Source organism: Anabrus simplex, chromosome 6 (assembly GCF_040414725.1).
Source record: "Anabrus simplex isolate iqAnaSimp1 chromosome 6, ASM4041472v1, whole genome shotgun sequence".
Taxonomy (NCBI): Eukaryota; Metazoa; Arthropoda; class Insecta; order Orthoptera; family Tettigoniidae; genus Anabrus; species Anabrus simplex.
The window spans coordinates 346539220-346554833 of NC_090270.1; the positions used below are offsets into that span (position 1 = coordinate 346539220).

Genomic DNA, 15614 nt, shown 5'->3' on the forward strand with positions numbered 1-15614 from the left:
TTGCAGCTGTGCTCTGGTTATGTTGAAAGCCCTGTGTCAGATATTCCGTGACTCTGAGAAGCTGTTGTGTAGTTGAGTGTTGGGGTTTGAATCCAAATTGCTCATTGATTAAGTTATTATTAATTGTGTGTTTAATTCTGTTATGTATTAATTTTTCAAAGATTTTAGAGATAATGCTTAGCAGGCTGATGGGTCTATAATTTGCTGGGTTTTTATGGTCTTTGTCTGGCTTTGGAAAACAAATTATTTTAGCTACTTTCCACTGGTGCGGAAAATATTCTAGGTTTAACATTGTGTTGAATATACTTGTTAGAATGTTTATCATGTTATTAGTTAAGTTTTTTAGTAGTAATGATGGGATTCCATCTTCTCCAGGGGCTTTATTATTAGTATTGGACACTCTGCAATATTCAATAAGGTAGTTTCTTTGTAACGGATCTTTCTGTAAACCTGGCCAGATATGACGGTGAAGTCAGTAACTGAGAGTTACTGAAGTTATTGTTTGGAAGTTGCTGGAAGAGAGTTGTTGGTTTGATATGCCGTAAACGCAGTCTCCATATTGAAGTTACATGCTTGTACGTCATCATCATCATCATCATCTGTTTACCCTCCAGGTTCGGTTTTTCCCTCGGACTTAGCGAGGGATCCCACCTCTACCGCCTCAAGGGCAGTGTCCTGGAGCTTCAGACACTTGGTCGGGGATACAACTGGGGAGTATGACCAGTACCTCGCCCAGGCGGCCTCACCTGCTATGCTGAACAGGGGCCTTGTGGAGGGATGGGAAGATTGGAAGGGATAGGCAAGGAAGAGGGAAGGAAGCGGCCGTGGCCTTAAGTTAGGTACCATCCCGGCATTTGCCTGGAGAAGAAGTGGGAAACCACGGAAAAACACTTCCAGGATGGCTGAGGTGGGAATCGAACCCACCTCTACTCAGTTGACCTGCCGAGGCTGAGTGGACCCCGTTCCAGCCCTCGTACCACTTTTCAAATTTCGTGGCAGAGCCGGGAATCGAATCCGGGCCTTCCGGGGGTGGCAGCTAATCACGCTAACCACTACACCACAGAGGCGGACGCTTGTACGTAGTCATCTGTTTTATTTGTGTTCCAAGGTTGCAACCTCTCTGTGCCGTGTTATTCAGTTGTTTTTAATAATGGCGGCTTGTTGATATGCTCGAAGTGAAATGTTTGTTGTGATACTGCGATTAAGGTTATATGTGTGTGTTAAATTTGTAATAAAAGTAACTGTACCAACTGACAGCATTTCACTTTTCGTGTGCGTCTTTGTTGATACGTTAAAATCAGGGAGTCACAGGGATTTGAACCACAGAATCCAGCGGTGAGAGGCCGGCGCACTGCCGCCTGAGCCACGGAAGCAACCTGCTTTCCACCAATTTCGGATGTTTAAATTGCATCTAGTTTTGAACTTAGGTAACTTCTTATTCCACTGTATTTGAGTTCATACTTCTTACTTCATATCAGTAAAAACTGTAATACAATTGATTGATCCCTTTCCATGGAAATTAGTAGGTTTTTAATATTTTGATTCGTTCAACGTATACCCATTTTTAGGCTGCTCAGAAGATAAATCCAAGTAATAATTTCTATCGTCCGCCTCTGTAGTGTAGTGGTTAGTGTGATTAGCTCCCACCCCCAGAGGCCCGGGTTCGATTCCCGGCCTGCCACGAAATTTGAAAAGTGGTACGAGGGCTGGAACGGGGTCCACTCAGCCTCGGGAGGTCAACAGAGTAGAGGGGGGTTCGATTCCCTCCTCAGCCATCCTGGAAGTGGTTTTCCGAAGTTTCCCACTTCTCCTCCAGGTAAAGGTGGTGGTGGTGATTATTGTTTTAAGAGGAAGTACAACTAGGCAACCATCCTCTATATAACACTAATCAGAGGGAAAAAGCAAGGGATCCGACACTTCGAAAAAAGAAGATATCGGTCAAAGAAAGATAAGGGCCACGAAGGGCGTGAAAATGAAAGACTCCCTAGCCCTCGCAAACCTAATACCGTCGGGGTCGGAAAAGAACAAGTGTTGACCAAGGTAGGTCAGATAGGATAGATGAAAGTGAGGAGCCTGGCACAAGTAAGTGGAAGCAATGCCAGGACTCAGCTGAGGGCCCCGTGGTCGCCAACCCACGCTCCAAAGTTCAGAGCCCCTGGGGCCCCTTTTAGTCGCCTCTTACGACAGGCAGGGGATACCGTGGATGTTATTCTACCGCCCCCACCCACAGGGGGACCTCCAGGCAAATGCCGGGATGGTACCTAACTTAAGGCCACGGCCGCTTCCTTCCCTCTTCCTTGCCTATCCCTTCCAATCTTCCCCCATCCCTCCACAAGGCCCCTGTTCAGCATAGCAGGTGAGGCCGCCTGGGCGAGGTACTGGTCATCCTCCCCAGTTGTATCCCCCGACTCAGAGTCTGAAGCTCCAGGATACTCCCATTGAGGCGGTGGAGGTGGGATCCCTCGCTGAGTCCGAGGGAAAAACCGACCCTGGAGGGAAAACCGATTACGAACGAACGAATAATTTCAATCAATATCTGATCCTGAATCCATGTAACACTTCCAATAAATCACTGTCTATGTCCACGCTCGGCCGCCATTACGTGCGCACTGCTGTCGAGTCGTCACAGCTCTGACACGATTTGGAAGGGAGAAAAATATGATGCGTAGAGCTGTAGTTTGTTGCCATCTAACCAAATCTTTTACAGCACGTAACACGTGTATTGACGCAGCCCGTACACCGTACCGGTACCTTAGAAGGTAAAGAATCTCTGTTGACCACTTACCCACGTTCTTACAGCGGGCTGTACAAGGCAAAATACAGGAAACACCAACAGAATGGATTGGAATTCACAGTGATTAAAGGCTATCACACAACTTAATACGTAATGACACCAAAGGAAACTGTGATGCCGGACTATTGCAGTATTCCAATGTGCCAAAATCAAGGTCAGTCCTATTCATACTGTACCATCAATTTCCTAAGCAGTAGTCCTTCCGTAAAAAGTGGTTGCATGCGCTTCGTTGGTAGAATTTAAAAAGCGTGACTCGTAATATCAAGGTCTGCTCGAAGCATTTTGCAGTTGAAGATTCCCTTATTACCGAAATGGTAAATAAGGTAGGCCTAATTAGTTATTAAAGAGAGCCTCCGTGGCTCAGGCGGCAGCGCGCCGACTTCTTATGACTGCATTACATGCTTCAAATCCCGCTCACTCCATGTGAGATATGTGTTGGACAAAGCGGAGGCGGGACAGGTTTTTCTCCGGGTACTCCGATTTTTCCTGTCATCTTTCATTCCAGCAACACTCTCCACTGTCATTTCATTTCATGTGTCAGTCATTAATCATTGCCGCAGAGGAGTGCGACAGGCTTCGGTAGCCGGCACAATTCCTATCCTCGCCGCTAGATGGGGCTTAATTCGTTCCATTCCTGACCCGGTCGAATGGCTGGGAACAGGCTGTAGATTTTCGTTTCCATTTCAGTTGTTATTAACAATTATTTTATAATAAATTAGTGATATTCTGAGTAGTTAATATAATCTACGGTACTTCAATAATTGTAGGTGAAAGAACGCCGTACCTTCGATGTATTCATGGAGTGACACCGTTACCTAGAGCAAGAACATTTAGAAGCCATAACACCGCCTGCGGGGCTGCACCGATACCCTGAATCACAGAGTGATTGATACTGGAGCACGATCAGTTTCAGACTTTCCAAATAATAAATAATTCATGAGTTTCAAATTTGAAATATATCTGCTTTATGACATGAAACAAGGTCTTGAAATTCGTGAGCTCAATAGAAATGCAATTCAGTCGTACTGGATGTAGTCATCGGTAGAGGTGTCGTGCTTCATGTACGCCTCTAACCTAATATATATATATATATCAGGCAATTTTGGAAAAGGCTAATTGCACTTATAGAATTCAATCTTAATGAAAACAGTATTATCTTCCAATCACCTCTTGCTCCTCCGGATATTTTCCTGCCAAATTCCTTCAATTCACCTTTCAAATCTGCAATCGTCATTGACCTATATTATTTCCCCTCTTTCTAAACATGGACAGAATATGGTAATTCCATTTTCATGCATTTAAAGTAACAGTTTCGTTTCGATTGCCATAAATTTAGAAATACACCGTATGAGTCTCGTGTAAAACAATCGAGAAGCGGAAAGCACATACCGTCACGCTGCCTAGCGGACAAGTTTTGCGTGATACATCCAGCACAGGCGCCATATTTAAAAGAATACAGCGCGCGATACCCAATACTGTATTAGCTCTCAAAGGAATTATCGAACGACCGAAACAAAAACACCACTCAGTTTGTTTAATTTAATACTGGTGTACAGACGGATAAAACCTGCATATTTCTATTTTTTAAAATTGGTATCACAGAAAAGTGGCGGGATTTTTGAACATATACTGTGAACTATTCCTCAGGGCTTAGGTTTGTCCATTGATAAATCATTTGTGATTGTTTGGCTAGACCATTTAAGAATATGAAAATGAATATGAATATCTCAAGAATATGAAAACATGCGTTGATATCTTTCACACATCTGGGGATGTATGAGGTGGACTCCCTCTCTATACATACAACACTTTTCAGGAGTATGCATGTGTCTATTTGCAATGTGTGTGTGGAATTACAGCTGTCTGTAGAAGACCAACATACAAATTAATTGATGTATTTATTGACACACAATCCTGTGCACATCATTAGATTGTTGTCTTTTGGAATGGATGAAAAGCTAATCTACAGACGAAAAGTGAAAAAAAAAGAGAAGAAACGAATTGGTCGCTCGCCTTAAGCACAGTTCTATTCTCATGAAAGAACGCCACGAAATTCTCCGTCGACCTGCCTATACGTACTATTGCCAAAAGAGCCGAAAAGTGGCGGGATTTTTGAACATATACTGTGAACTATTCCTCAGGGCTTAGGTTTGTCCATTGATAAATCATTTGTGATAAACTGTTCTACATTATGTAAGATGTTTGCATTAATAAGGCATTTGTTTAAATAGTTGCCCATTACTTAGGGTTTTTGAATCCATACATACGTATGTAGGCTACATCAATAATTCATTTGTTTGTCTTTAACCATTTTTAAGGTTATTCTTAAGCGTGCCACGTAAACAAATGTGATTCCACACAGACTGCAGATTGGACACTGGTTTAAGTGGCCTTTATTACTTGAAGTAGTTCACACTACTGTCTGCTGAAACAAACTGTACACGTGTCATATTCTGATTTCAGACCTGCCTTGGTGATACGCGATCTCGAGCTCATCAAGAGGATCGTGGTGAAAGACTTTGAGCACTTTCACTCGCGATATACAAACACGGACGCCAGCGTTGATCCCGTGGGGGCCAGAAACTTATTTGTTACCCGAGGACAGCGTTGGAAGTTCTTCCGTGCTCATCTTAGCCCCAACTTCACGACCACTAAGCTACGAGCTTACCTTCCACTTATGAGTCAGTGTGCTGAAGAACTTACAGGCTATCTCAAAGAAGTTTCCGCAGACACGAGGAAGCCCATCACCATCCGAGATGTGATGGCGCGAGCCGCCACTGACGTGATCACCTGCTGCACGCTGGGAATTAAAAGCAACACACTAAGAAATAAAAATGCAGAGTTTCGTAAATATGGGAGGAAAATATTCGGTTTCACAACTAGTAGAGCTTTTGAAATATTAGGCCATTTCTTAGCTCCTGGACTAGTAAAAATAGGAAAATTCAACTTCCTTCAGAAGGAAACGACAGCCTTCTTCAAGCAAGTCGTTGGAGAAGCTGTAGAATTTCGCAAGATGAATAATGTTGAGAGGGGTGATCTATTGGACTCTCTTCTGAACCTCAGAGAGTTAGTAGATCGGAAGAAGAATATCAAACCAGACAAACCAAATGTTCCCGAAATAGGTGAGTAGGCCCTATGTTTGCAAAACTACTTACTGCTTTCATATTTTGGAGTTTTGCAGGTTTAAACTTTTGGACGTTCTGGGAAGAGCATGCATAATGAAAGAGAGGCAGAGATGAATAAGGTTATTTCTGCCGGACGGTATTACTTTCCCACAGTGCCCTGATGAGCACTCAGAACTCCAACCCCACCTCCATGACAAACACAGTATATAATACAGCACTTCATATTGTTACCAATAAAACACAGTGTTTTATTTCAGGATGACCCAATATACACACAAAACTCTATAACACCATGAGTGGCCACACTTACTATTTACAAGTCTCCTTTCTGTACACATACCAGGGTATTACCCCGGACACGGTAATCCTGAGTTGTCCAAGTCCAGTCCCCACACAGCAACTGCGTGCAGACAGCTGGATCGGAACACAGTGCTACTCGCCACGCAACACACGATGACTGCTCTTTGGTTCGACTCCGGAGACAGTTCACAGAGTCAAACAGCGACAGTCCAACTGTGTTAAACAGCAGGATAATACTCTTCACAACAACGACCATTAACACTCATGATAGCTGCGCCACACGGTCCTCAATCCAGAGAAGTACAAACATGCACACACATGCGGTACTCTATGACAGCACACAGACTTCCGCTCCGTACGCCGTCTTGAGTCCAGCTACTCAGTTGACACTGCGATACAACAACAACAACTCTTCCTCCTTCAGACTCCGATGGGACACTAGCGACAACCCAACCACCAAACCCCAACACACAGAGTCCAACTCCACCTCGGAGTCCAACACTGAATGACTGTCCGCGGCTAGCCTCCTCTTTATAGCTCGGGTGATGTGTACCGAAATATTCGAGATGTGGCTAGAGACAGAACATGCTCGCTCACTGCCTTGGAGTTCTGCGTTTGTGTACCACCTTGGAGTACTGTCTGTGTACTGCCTTGAAGTATCTGTGTGTTCTGCGTTGGGGTACTGTTTGTGTACTGCATTGGAGTACTGTGTGCGTGTGTGTGTGTACTGCCTTGGAGTACAGTGTGTGTACTGCCTTAGAGTACTATGTTCTTGTACTGCCTTGGGGTATTGTGTGTGTACTGCCTTGGAGTACAGTGTGTGTACTGCCTTAGAGTACTATGTTCTTGTACTGCCTTGGGGTATTGTGTGTTTGTACTGCTTTGTAGTACAGTATGTATACTGCCTTGGAGTACTGTGGGTGTACTGCCTAGGAGTACTATGTTCTTGTACTGCCTTGGGGTATTGTGTGTGTACTGCCTTGGAGTACTGTGGGTGTACTGCCTAGGAGTACTATGTTCTTGTACTGCCTTGGGGTATTGTGTGTGTACTGCCTTGGAGTACAGTGTGTGTACTGCCTTAGAGTACTATGTTCTTGTACTGCCTTGGGGTATTGTGTGTGTACTGCCTTGGAGTACAGTGTGTGTGTACTGCCTAGGAGTACTATGTTCTTGTACTGCCTTGGGGTATTGTGTGTGTACTGCCTTGGAGTACAGTGTGTGTACTGCCTTAGAGTACTATGTTCTTGTACTGCCTTGGGGTATTGTGTGTGTACTGCCTTGGAGTACAGTGTGTGTGTACTGCCTAGGAGTACTATGTTCTTGTACTGCCTTGGAGTACTGTGGGTGTATACTGCCTTGCAGTACTGTGTGTGTACTGCCTTGGAGTACTGTGTGTGTATACTGCCTTGCAGTACTGTGTGTGTACTGCCTTGGAGTACTGTGTGTTTGCACTGCATTGGGGTATTGTGTGTTTGTACTCCGTTGGAGTAGAGTATGTATATAAGCGTGGACTGTGGACCGACTTGTATTCGGTGTGTTTAGAGTGGTACAGTTACTTTGTGGTGCTGGTTAGCTTTGTTGAATTGCTGCTGTTTAGTTGTCGGTTCACTGTGTGAGGGGCGGACTTTATCTGGAGTGAACCAAGGAACAGTTGTCGTGTGCTTTATAGGCCAGAAGCCATGTGTTCAAACATGTGTACGTGCAGATGTTGAGTTAAGCGACTTGCAGACGAAGCGAAGTAGGTGGGTTATTAATCAGGATTGCCACATTTCAGGTAATACCCTACCTTCTGTAAATATAGAGCAGTTAGTAATTCACGGCTGAATATAACCTATGTGCATCGGTGCGACGTAAGCAAAGTATATATCTCTGATGTACAGAATGGTTGTGAAGAAATAAACATAATTAAGATAGGAATCAATGTTCTATCACCACGTGTGTCATCTCGGTTAAATTGGGCGTATCAGTCTGTCGTTACTCATCCGATGAATGTGTTTAGCAAAATTCAGTCGTCTCTTTCTCATTTCATGTCCGCCTCCGTAGCTTGGTGGTTAGTGTTATTAACTGGAGTCCTCGGCGGCCAGGGTTCGATTCGTGATACTGGTAGGAATTTAAGAATGGCAAGAGGGCTGGTCTGTGGTTGAAATGCAGCTCACCTCTAGTGGTGTGCGCCACCTCTGGATGAGGTCACGAGTTTACTTTTAGTCAGTTCATTAATCAGTTTGTACAGTTCTTCATTCCTTCTTTTCTTCCAGATGTAGGGTTGCCAGATTTCCGGATGACAAATAAGGAACACTCGCTCGATTCCAGATAGCAAATAAGGAACACTTCCATTTCCTTGCCATATAGCGTTAAATGAAGGCACCATAACCATGATTAAGAGAAGAGACCAGGGTTATATTAACAAATAAATGCCGGTACCGGTAATAATATAACAGCGTCAGCGTGAAATATGTAGGTACTTAATGTATTACAAACTAATAATGCGTTAGTCTTTACATTGAAACGAACATTTCACAAGTACGAGTCATCTGAAGATGCAGTTTGTAACAGTTTTTTATTCAACAAAAAATTCTTGGGAAATTCCGCACAATTCTCATCATAGTTGAAGTACACAAGAATTTCATTTTTATTAACTTTACTGAGCATCTGTTTCTGTCATCTCTCCATTTTATTGCCATTACTGAAAACACCCAAAATAACCTTTCAGTATATGCCCACTAGTACCGCTAGCACACTGACAAAGACGCTGTTCTCAACTGTGATGACTGATCATTGGTCAGAATACAGAATATTTTGATCATAACCGCGCACTTTTTCGATACTATACTATTGTTTAAACCGCGATATTTAAAAAACGGAACATTGGGCGTACGGTTTAAAGGGTACACCGTACGTGGAACAAAATGAGGGAAAACCGTATTGTTCCGGGCAAAACCGTACATCTGGCAACACTATCCAGATGTCGCCTGTCTTCCTAGGACTTAATCTCTTACGTAAAATGTTCTGTTCCTCATGTCCTCACCTTCTGTTGTGGGTTAGACATACAGTGCTTCCGGCCTTATTACTGTATGGTAGCGTCTCTTTTGTTCTTATCGACAATGGTTTTTTGTTGTGTGAGTTTTGTGTGAGTTTGTAAGCTAATTCCATTTTCCTGATCCTACTTTTATTCACTTCACCGAGATATTTGAATTTAGATACTTTCTTTATCTTCCCGTGTCTGTCATCGTGTTCATTACTCGAGTCTTATAATATATTTTCAGTCCTGCATTTCTAGCAATTTCTTCGAGCTTGTGTAAAATCTTCTTGCCTTGATCTTCTGTTTCGCTTAAGATCACTATTTCATCGGCAAAAGCCAAACAATCCTCGTCCAGGTTGTCTTTCTTTGAAAGTCAGGAACCTCATGCCTTCCATTTGCCATTATTTATTTATTTATTTATTTATTTATTTATTTATTTATTTATTTATTTATTTATTTATTTATTTATTTATATTTTCAGATGTGAAAGATGAAGACATCGTTGGACAGTCAGCGATCTTCTTTGGAGCAGGTTTTGAGACTACATCCATTACGCTGAGTTTCACACTCTACGAAATGGCGGTCAATCCTCGCATTCAAGCCCGTCTAAGAGAGGAGATCGCAAGCGGTGTGAAAGAGCAAGGTGGAAGTCTAACTTACGAGGCGATCAATGGAATGAAATACCTAGATATGGTCGTCTCAGGTATGTCATTTGTTAAAAATATACGAATCAAACCAAACCCCATGGCGCAATATCCCCGAAGGGCCGTGACCTGCCAAGCGACCGCTACTCAGCTCGAAGGGCTGCAGATTACGAGGTGTCGTATGGTCAGCATGACGGAGCCTGTCGGCCGTTATTTTTGGCTTTCTAGACCGGGGCCGCTCCCTCACCGTCAGTTAGCTCCTCAATTATAATCACGTTGGCTGAGTGGACCTCGAACCACCCATCAGATCCAGATCCTGCCCAGTTATCCAACTCGGAGCCTCCGGGTAAGAGGCAGGCACGCTAGAATTAAAACAATTATTATTATTACGTCTCCTTCCTGGCTGGGGTCTGCAGTAATGTGAATCAAGGCCAGTTTTACGGCTGGATGCACTTCCTCAGAGATGTATTCATTATCGCGTGTTTCTCTGCTGATGGTAGTGTGATGTGCTGTGTGTGTTTGCGATCTCAACACAGGGAGAGGCAAGGAAGAAGGAGGGAAGCCGCCATAGGTACCACCTCGACTTTGCCTGGAAGAGAAGTGGGAAACCACGGAAAATCACCTCGACGACGGCTGAGGTGGGAATCGATTCACGCTCTACTCAGTTGACCTACCGAGACTGAGTGGACCACGTCACAGCCGTGCCAGAGCCGGGAATCGAAGGCGGGCCTCTGCGGGTGGCAGTGAATCACACTAACCACTAGACTTTTTAGGAGGGAACGCACTGAAGTGCTCGCACAAACGAGGAATTTGCAATGGGAATTACTTAATGGAAATATTTGAACAGAAATGGATATAAACGACGACATATGGCGAGATACAACACTTTTACTTTTGATCGAGGATATCAGATGAGGTGGTGATTATTGTTTTAAGAGGAAGTACAACTGGGCAACCATCCTCTAATAACACTAATCAGAGAGAAAAATGGAAGGAATCCGATATTTCAAAAAATGAAGGTATCGGCCAAAGGAAGACAAGGGCCACGAAAGAAGGCGTCAAAATGAAAGACTCCCTAGCTCTCGCAAACCTAATAGGTCAGACAGGATAGATGAAAGTGAGGAGCTGGGAACAAGTAAGTCGAAGCAATGCCAAGACTCAGCTAAGAGCCCCGTGATCGCCAACCCACGCTCCGTAGTTCAGAGCCCCTAGGGCCCCTTTTAATCGCCTCGTACGACAAGCAGGGGATACCCTGGGTGTTATTCTACCGCCCCCACCCACAGGGGGTGATATCAAAAGAGGTTATACTGGCCCAATCCAACAAAATTGGGACAAAGGCCAGGAATACGACGACGGGAAAGGGAAGGCCTAGGAGGGACCACCATCTCCCGATTGCAAGTCCACAACAGCACGGCCAACTCGCTGGGTATTATTATTATTATTATTATTATTATTATTATTATTATTATTATTATTATTATTATTATTATTATTCCGGGGATTCTGTGGAACGCAGAGGTGTAAGAAGGTGCGGGCATGAATGACTGGACAGAGAAAAGATGGGAGCACAATTACAAACACTAAAATTCGAAATTTTATTTCTTTCCTTTAAATTCTCTGACTTTAAACCTGATAAACCAATAACAGTGAATAGAGAGCTCTTAGTGATTTGAAAACCTAAAGCAATCAGGTACCGGTAACGTACTATAGACATAATGATTTAGAAGAGACAACTTTTGTCGCTCAAAGTTACGCAATTCCAAAGGGCACTTTTGCTCCAACATTTAAAATATGTCAGCCTCTCGAAAACACAGGATTCTAATCCAAATTTTACCTCAGATTCCTTTGACAACAATGTGCACTGTTCGACGGTCAGGCAATAAGCGGCCATTCTGCGTGGCCTCAGTGATCAAAAAGAAAAGGTTTTAAGCAAAATGCTAAGACGCGGAACACTTGCAAGATCCTATGTGAGCTACACCACAGAGGATGGTTACGTTCGAAAGAAGAGATAAGTGTTAAAGTGTCACCCCCACACCAAGTTGAACACTCCTTATTCCCTCAGTTACATCAGCAGGGATTTTAAATAAACTCCTTAGACTTGCTCGAAAATTTACATTTGCAAGATGACATTAAACTTTAGAAATTTACATTAAGGATACATTTTGAAAGCTTCCTTTCAAGTCCGCTTTCTGAAACTATCACGTAATTAAAGGATGTCTGCCATTACCTTGAGCAGGTGGGTCTTCCCCTGCCTACACTACGTATGCTCTCAAGACCTCAAGACTCGAGCGATGAATAAGACAACATGGCCCAAAAGCTCCCAGCTTTTATAGCGGAGGGGAAGCTTCCAGAACTCTCTAGGCCGAAGGCCTGTACACACCCTCAATTTCGATTGGCTAATTGAATCCAAAATTTCCGATTGGCTAATCATTTCATGAAAGAGGAAGAGATAGAATTGCTAGTAACCTTAGATCACAAAACCAATCTACAAACACTTCAGTTTAGAAAACTTATAAATACCAACATTGTGTTGAAAATTAAATGTCCATCCTCCCACCAGTCGATAGTAGAGACATCTGAAGATTAAAGTTCAAACTTCTTCCAATACACAGTTCAAGGTTCATATTACAGATGGCCTTTTAACAGGCGCTCAGCTTAAATGTACGGAGCAGGTGTACCTCCGGTACAATTATTATTATTATTATTATTATTATTATTATTATTGTTACGGAGATTTCCGTGGTAGGTAGAGGTGAAAGAAGGTGCGGGTGTGAATAGGTCTCCAACTACGGAATTAAAGTTAATGTAAAATTTAACAAGGTTATATTTTCTTTCCAAAATTCAGAAATAACAAGAATGGCAGGTACGGAGTAGCAAGGCAACAAAGTACAATTACAGTATTTACAGGATTTGGGCTTCGAGCCCTGAAAACACAATTCTTGAGCAACTAGCCCAACTTTACGATATACAAATTTCAACAACGGGGCAGAAGACCCCAATCAAACCCTGGAGCACTTGCTCCAAATTACACAGTAAAGCCTCCTCGAGGCATACAACACTCAGTTTTCAAAAAAAAGAGCCACTCGCTCTCAACTTTAAGCCTCTCCCAGGCCACACCAAACTCCACCTTCAAGCTGTCCTCAACGGACATAAACACAGGGGTAAAATACCCAATCTACTGAGGCCTATTAAGTGAGAAAAGGTTAATTATATGGCCTCTAAAATACCAACTTGAAAGGAGGCTCTCCGCACTCCTAATACACTTTATTTAAAACCTACTTGGCACTAGGCCGTTAATGCAAGGGCTAATCCCATACTACAGAGGTGACTTCAGAAAAGAACAATTTACATTATATTAACGAAGAATAGGTTGAGGAAAATAAGTTCACCTCAAAACAATATGATTGGGAGCTCGAGAGGGTTAAGCACTCTCTATCCCGATATGCAGTTTAAAAGATGGAATAGATACAAGTTTCTTTACATTTTAAGGAAGGTTACATAATGGAAAAAGCTTCGGACCCGCCCCGAGAGTTAAACTGCTGAGCTAGCAAAGAAAGAAGTTATTAATTGGCCATTACCTTGTTGTTGACCGCTGCCGAAGAAAGAGGCGCTTCCCGCCCCCTGCTATGTACTTTACACACTGAAAGATGGAACAGAAGTGGCGCAGAGACCCAAAAATCAGCAGTTTATATACTCTCGCGGAAGGTTCTAGGCGTTAGGGGAATGAGAACACCCGCCCACAATCACTTTATTGGAGAAAAAAGAGAAACCCCTACACAAGATGAAGAGGAAACACATTATTGGTGGAAAATTAAGTTAAGAAATTCGGGATTGGCTAGATTTAAAACAAGGGGAAAGAAAGGGTTAATATTGCCAACTTAAACAATGACTGAAAGAAATTTAGCAAGGAACAAACTTTTGAAATTCAATTTTCTCCAAAAAACAGTTCTTTCACTCCGCACTAGGGTGCACTATTGTTGATCTTCAGTAGTGTCCTCTAGAAGAGAAAGTTCACACTTCTTACTTCAAGCAAAACAAAAACACATCAAAAATGACACAGTTCAAAAAGTCCAAAATTTCCACGTGGTGACATCTTCTGAGAAAGTAGAAAATTAATACGGTAGATAAAGTTCAGACTTCCTCCAGCAGAGGAGTTTCAACTAGCGCACATTTTAAATTAGCGGCGTGGAGGTGTACCGTCCGGTACAATTATTATTATTATTGTTACCGTGGTTTGGTGGATTAGCAGAGGTGAAAGAAGGTGCGGGGGTGAACAGGTCTCAAAAACGAAATTAAAGTTAAGATAAAATTTAACAAGGTTATATTTTCTTTGCAAAATCAAGAAATAACAAGAATGGCAGGTACAGAGTAGCAAAGCCACTAATTCGAAAGTGTACAATTACAGTGTTACAAGATTTGGGCTCCGAGAGCCAGACACATAATTCTTGAGCAATGAGCCCAACTTTACTATATACAAGATTCAACAAAGGGGCAGAAGACCCCAATCATGCCCAGGAGCTCTTGCTCCCAATTACAAAGTAAAGCCTCCTTGAGGCACGCAGAAACAAATTTTAAGAAAGAGCAACCCGCTCTTAAGTTCAAGCCTATCAAAGGCCACACCAAACTCTACTTTCAAGCTGTCCTCCAAGTACATGAAAACAGGGGTAAAAATACCCAACCTACTGGGGCCTATTAAGAAAATAAACAGGTCAATTACATGGCCTCTAAAATACCACCTTGAGAGGAGGCGTTCTTGCACTCCTACTACACTTTATTTAAAACCTACCTGGCGCTAGGCCTCTAATGCAAGGGCTAATCCCATACTAAAGAGGTGACTTATAGAAGGAGACAATTTACATTACGTTAAGGAAGAAACGGTTGTGAAAATAAGTTCACCTCAACACAATATGAGTGGGAGCTCGAGAGGGTTAAGCACTCTCTATCCCAATATGTAGTTTAAAAAGATAGAATAGATACCAAGTGTCTTAACATCTTAAAGGAAAGTTACATGGTAAAAGGCTTCGGACCTGCCCCGAGAGTTAAACTGCTGAGCTAGCAAGAAAAGAAGTTATTAAAAGGCCATTACCTGGTGGTTGAACTGCTGCCCGAAGAAAGAGGCGCTACCCGCCCCCTACTACGTACTTTACACACTGATAGATGTTACTGAAGTGGCATGGAGACCCGAAAATCAGCAGTTTATATACCCTCGTGGAAAGTTCGAGGCGTTTCAGGAATGAGAACACCCTCCCACAAGAATTTTATTGGCTAACAACGAAAACCCCTACACTAGATGAAGAAGAAACACATTATTGGTGGAAAATTAATTACAGAAATTCCTTATTGGTCGAATTCAAAACTGGCGGAAAGAAAGGGTTAATATTGCCAACTTAAACAATAACTGAAAGAAATTTAACAAAGAACAAACTCATGCATTCAAAATTTCTCCAAAAACACAGTTCTTTCACTTCGCACTAGGGTGCATAACTGTAGTCCTTCAGTAGTGCCATCTGGAAGAGAATGTCCACACTTCTTACTACAGGCAAAAAAAATACATCGAAAACGACCCAGTTTAGAAACTTCAAAATTTACAAGTAGGGACATCTTCTGAGAAACTTGAGAATGAACACAGTAGATAAAGTTCAGACTTCCTCCTGAAGAGGAGTTTCAACTGGCGCAAATTTTGAATTAGCGGCGTGGAGGTGTACCACCCGCTACAATTATTATTATTATTC

General features: G+C 42.7%; 1 protein-coding gene across 2 annotated transcripts in view; it reads left to right on the forward strand.

The window, feature by feature from the left end:
- Positions 1–15614, forward strand: part of LOC136875811 (cytochrome P450 6k1) — a 57445-nt gene that overhangs the window by 20487 nt on the left and 21344 nt on the right. For both annotated transcript variants that reach the window (XM_067149422.2, XM_067149423.2), the window contains exons 2-3: positions 5258–5916; positions 9720–9941. In XM_067149422.2, coding sequence (XP_067005523.2) covers positions 5258–5916; positions 9720–9941 — 881 coding nt within the window. The remainder of the gene's footprint in view (positions 1–5257; positions 5917–9719; positions 9942–15614) is intronic.